This window comes from Populus euphratica, unplaced genomic scaffold, assembly GCF_000495115.2.
Source record: "Populus euphratica unplaced genomic scaffold, PopEup_1.0 scaffold122.1, whole genome shotgun sequence".
Lineage (NCBI taxonomy): Eukaryota > Viridiplantae > Streptophyta > Magnoliopsida > Malpighiales > Salicaceae > Populus > Populus euphratica.
Genome location: NW_011499980.1, coordinates 102678 through 107642, shown reverse-complemented (window position 1 = coordinate 107642; position 4965 = coordinate 102678). Strand labels below are relative to the sequence as shown.

Here is a 4965-nt window from a genome sequence, read left to right as displayed (position 1 = left end):
TGGTTATATCCAATCCAAAAACAAAGCCCCCCCCATTTTGTCGAAACCCAACGCACCACAAATCAACCAAACAATGAGCGAACGGACCCAAGCATGGGTTTAGGTTCAGATGATTTTTTATACAAACACCACCTCTACCAACTCCGCTTTAACGAACAGAAGAAAAGTATATTTCCAACTCTGTTATTGGCCCACAACCCGTTTCCAACATGACCAGATTTCTTACCGGATCCTTACCCGTTTTCCCTCCAAATTTCAACAACCCCACACCGGATCCTTACCCGTTTTCCCTCCAAATATCAACAACCGCACACCGGATCCTTACCCGTTTTCTCTCCAAATATCAACAACCCCACACCGGATCCTTTTTTATCTTTTGTTTTCTTCACCGAGTCCAAACTCTGAACCTTCCCGGATCCTCTGATCGGGCTCTGTGGAGCTCAAAAAGCAAAGCTTATCCAAGAATCCATGTAAGACCCTCTCTTGCTCATGATTCATTTTTCACCTTTTTTTCTCTCGTTTCATTAAGGTTCTTGTATACGCAAGTCTTTTTTCTTTATTTCTGTTTCCGTTCTTTTCAAAATTTGATTTAGTGCTTACTTCCTGTATTTTGAGATGGCCCATTTACTGTTTTTTGCTGTTACTTTTCAGTTGATCGTTATAATGGCTGAAAGATTGAATCTTGCGTTCATGTTAAAGAGAAAAGTAAAGTTAAAAAGTTGTTTTTCTTTGTTCTTGGAAAATTGGGAATTTGAGGATGGTCCATCTATGTTTTATAGCGTTTCTTGGTGTGTGGACACATAATATTTATAGAGGTGATTGGAGCTGAAACTATTGCTACTTTCGTTAATTTTGTTTGAGAATTGTGGACTTCGAGTGGATGGATTGGTTTTGAATTTATTGTATCTGTTGAGTTATGGTGTATAAGGAAGATTGAATCTGAAATGTTGGGTTTTGAGTCTATGAGAATTTAGGGTTTTAAGATGATCAATTCATTTGGTTTTTGGTGGATTGGTTGGATTTTTTTATTCATGGAGGCTGGAGCTGGAACTGTGATTTTATTGAGTGATTTAAGAATACTGAATTTTGAAATGATTTTTTTTGTTTGTTGTGACAATTGTTCATGTGATTGTTATTTCTTTGGTAGATGATGACACCACTGACAGCCATGATTTTGGTAAATGCGTTTGAATGTGGTGTGTGCCTTTTATTTTTTTCCTTAGAGGATAGTGAAAGTTTGAAAGAGTTGGTCGCTGAGTTGTTTGGCCGCTGCTTATTAATGATGAAATTGGAAGATCATTTGTGTATTGTTTCCTAACCATTTCTGTTGAGAGAGTTGCTTCTTGTGAATTGGGCTGGGTTGGTCTTTTTGGATGCATGATTGTCTGCAATGTTTTGGTTTAGGTGAGACCCACATGTTTAGTTTGTGATGCTCATACTAAAGGTATTGTTGCCAGGTAAAAAAGAGTATGAAAGTAATTGCAAAGCATTTTTCTTGTTTTCCGGAGTTTGGCCTCTCTATTGAACAATGCTACGTTTTGGCTTTACGTGTTTGGAATGTAATCTTTGTTTTTGGAGTTAACCCATCTCTAGGTCATCGGTCTAATCTAGTGCTGTTTCATGTCTTCTTTATAGATTTCATCAGTGTTGAAATTTTATCAATGGTTAAATTATTCATTTGTCACAATTTTTCTTGATTCCTGTCAAATGTAGACCCTGGCTCTTAAGCCTATGCAATGGAAGTATCAAATGAATCAGCTATTAAGAAACCAAAGAGGTTGACGTCTGTTGTATGGAATCACTTCCAAAGGATTAGGAAGGCAGATGTATGCTATGCTGTTTGTGTGCATTGTGACAAGAAACTCAGTGGGTCAAGTAATAGTGGGACTACGCATCTGAGAAATCACTTAATGAGATGTCTTAAAAGATCTAATTATGATGTGTCGCAACTACTTGCAGCAAAGAAAAAGAAGAAGGATACTTCCCTTGGCATTGCAAATGTCAATGCCAACTATGATGAAACACAAAGAAAAGATGAATATATTAAGCCCACAATTATAAAGTTCGATCATGAACAGAGAAAAGATGAAATTATTAGCCTTGGAAGTTGTAGGTTTGATCAAGAACAGAGTCGTCTGGATCTTGCCCGAATGATCATATTGCATGGTTACCCATTAACCATGGTTGAGCATGTTGGATTCAAAATATTTGTGAAGAATCTTCAGCCTTTGTTTGAGTTTGTGCCAAATAGCTCCATTGAAGTCTCTTGTATTGAGATTTATATGAAAGAGAAACAGAAAGTGTATGAGATGATAAATAGATTGCATGGCAGAATTAACCTTGCTGTTGAAATGTGGTCTTCTCCAGAAAATGCTGAATACTTGTGTTTGATAGCACACTATATTGATGAGGACTGGAAATTACAACAGAAAATTCTAAATTTTGTGACCTTGGATTCTTCTCATACTGAAGATATGCTATCAGAAGTGATTATAAATTGTCTCATGGAATGGGATGTTGAATGCAAGTTATTTGCCATGACATTTGATGATTGTTTTGCTGATGATGATATTGTGCTCAGAATTAAGGATCGGATCTCACAAAGCAGGCCCCTTTTGAGTAACGGTCAATTATTTGATGTTCGCTCTGCTGCGCATGTTCTAAATTTGATTGTTCAAGATGCCATGGAAACAATCCGAGAGGTGACTGAAAAGGTCCGAGGAAGTGTTCGATATGTTAAAAGTTCGCAGGTAATACAAGGAAAGTTCAATGACATTGCCCAGCAAATTGGAATCAGTAGTCAGAAGAATTTGGTTCTTGATTTGCCAACTCGGTGGAACTCAACGTACTTCATGCTCGAAACAGTCATAGGATACAAGAGTGCATTTTGTTTCTTGCAAGAGCGTGATCCAGCCTATACCTCAGCTTTAACAGATACAGAGTGGGAATGGGCCAGTTCCATCACTGGTTATTTGAAACTCTTTGTTGAAATTACCAATATCTTTTCTGGGGATAAATGTCCAACAGCGAACATATATTTTCCTGAAATTTGCGATGTTCACATCCAGTTAATTGAATGGTGTAAGAACCCAGATGATTTTCTTAGTTCCATGGCATCGAAGATGAAAGCCAAGTTTGATAGATATTGGAGCAAGTGCAGTTTGGCTTTGGCAGTAGCAGCCATCTTAGATCCTCGATTCAAGATGAAATTGGTGGAATATTATTATTCCCAGATCTATGGTAGTACTGCCCTGGATCGAATCAAGGAAGTTTCTGATGGCATTAAGGAGCTCTTTAATGCATACTCCATCTGCTCAACATTGGTCGATCAAGGTTCAACTTTACCTGGCAGCAGTTTACCTAGCACCAGTTCTGATAGTAGGGATAGATTAAAGGGTTTTGACAAGTTCCTCCATGAATCTTCTCAAGGTCAGAGTGCAATATCTGATTTGGACAAATACTTGGAAGAACCGGTCTTTCCTCGCAATTGCGATTTCAACATATTAAACTGGTGGAAAGTCCACACACCTAGGTACCCTATCTTGTCTATGATGGCACGAGATATTCTGGGGACTCCCATGTCAACTATTGCGCCAGATTTGGCTTTTGGTGTTGGAGGTAGGGTGCTTGACAGTTATCGCAGTTCCCTGAATCCAGACACTCGACAGGCTCTGATATGCACACGGGATTGGTTGCAGGTGGAATCAGAAGGTTTGTGTCTGTAATCTTTGAATTTTACTTTGATATATCTGGTTGGCCCATAATTTCTCCTCTACTAATTTTCTGCTGTCGTGATTGTACCAGATCACAATCCATCTTCTGCTCTAGCGCTTTATGTTGAAACGAATTAGTCTAGTCATGGTATGTTATCAAGTCACATGAGTTGCAAATAAATCTATGCCCCCTTTATGCTTATTTTTTGTTATTTATTTATTTTAGTCTTGCCATGCAAGGTTGATGGGGAGCTATCTTGAAGTTATGTGCTGTATGATGGTACCCGATTGTTTCCTACACATAGGCCACCAGAGTTTGGTGTAGCATAGTTAAGTTTATTCTCTATGTTCATATTGCAGTGTGACTAAATTGCTACTTAGGTACAGTTGCTTCATCAAGAAGCTGAAATGTACATTTTGAGGATAGCGACTAAAACGTTTGTGTTCTAGATTCAAGGACATGCATTGAGGACATGCAAGGTTACTGTATCCTCCGCTTGAATTTGAAGAATTTGAGCCTCTATTGGGCTGATCTCTTATTATAACTAGATGAAACGGAAATTTAGTGGATGGTGTTGATATGTAGTATTTTCCAACTTTCATTTTCACAAATTATGCTCTCATAAATTGAGTGATTTTGAGTTTTGACTGATTATGTTACTTCCAATTTCAGGGATTTTCTTTTGCTGCATCACGTATAGTTTACAAACTAAAAATTAATAATAATGCAAAGGCATGGCTGACTGCAAATTGTCTTAAGAAGTCAATAATCTAATGTGATGCCGCAAATTCTTGTGAACGTAAGGAGCTTGACTGCGCGTGCGTCCTTGTGTGTTTATTCCTTGTGGTGTTCCAAGAATTTATGTACAAATGTATTGAACAGGATGTAAAATAGCGGTAAATTGAAGGTTAATTTATCAGAAACGAGTTTGTTATGATGCAGCATTTCGATTTTAAAAGGTTAGAATAAAGAAGTGGTTTGTTTTTTATTTGAAAAATCCTGATGTATATAATAAATTTATGTTGCAAAACGTTGATCTATCCAAGATACGAAATACAAATTAAACTAATGTTGATGCATGGCTTTAGGTCATCGTCAATGGGGTAGGGTCTGATTTTTCTCAATGTCCTCCTCATCATCGGTCTGCGCATGTTGTCGATTACATCCATGTTGGTGCTGATAATCTTTTTATTTAATTAGAGACATGCATAAATATTTTGATTTATACTGAAATTTTTTATGTAAAAAAAC

At 37.4% G+C, this 4965-nt stretch overlaps 1 protein-coding gene across 2 annotated transcripts; it reads left to right on the top strand.

Annotated features, from left to right (window-relative positions):
* The first annotated feature begins 329 nt into the window (after window positions 1-329).
* LOC105139717 (zinc finger BED domain-containing protein RICESLEEPER 1-like) lies at window positions 330-4371 on the top strand. Of its 2 annotated transcripts, none has more exons than XM_011046274.1 (4): window positions 330-470; window positions 1714-3711; window positions 3805-3861; window positions 3940-4371. In XM_011046274.1, exons 2-3 carry the CDS (start codon window positions 1737-1739, stop codon window positions 3849-3851), a joined length of 2022 nt encoding a protein of 673 aa, XP_011044576.1. In that variant the 5' UTR covers window positions 330-470; window positions 1714-1736; the 3' UTR covers window positions 3852-3861; window positions 3940-4371. The 2 variants fall into 2 exon arrangements, with proteins under 2 accessions (XP_011044576.1, XP_011044575.1); XM_011046273.1 differs by having other exon boundaries at window positions 332-470; window positions 3954-4371.
* The last annotated feature ends 594 nt before the right edge of the window (window positions 4372-4965 follow it).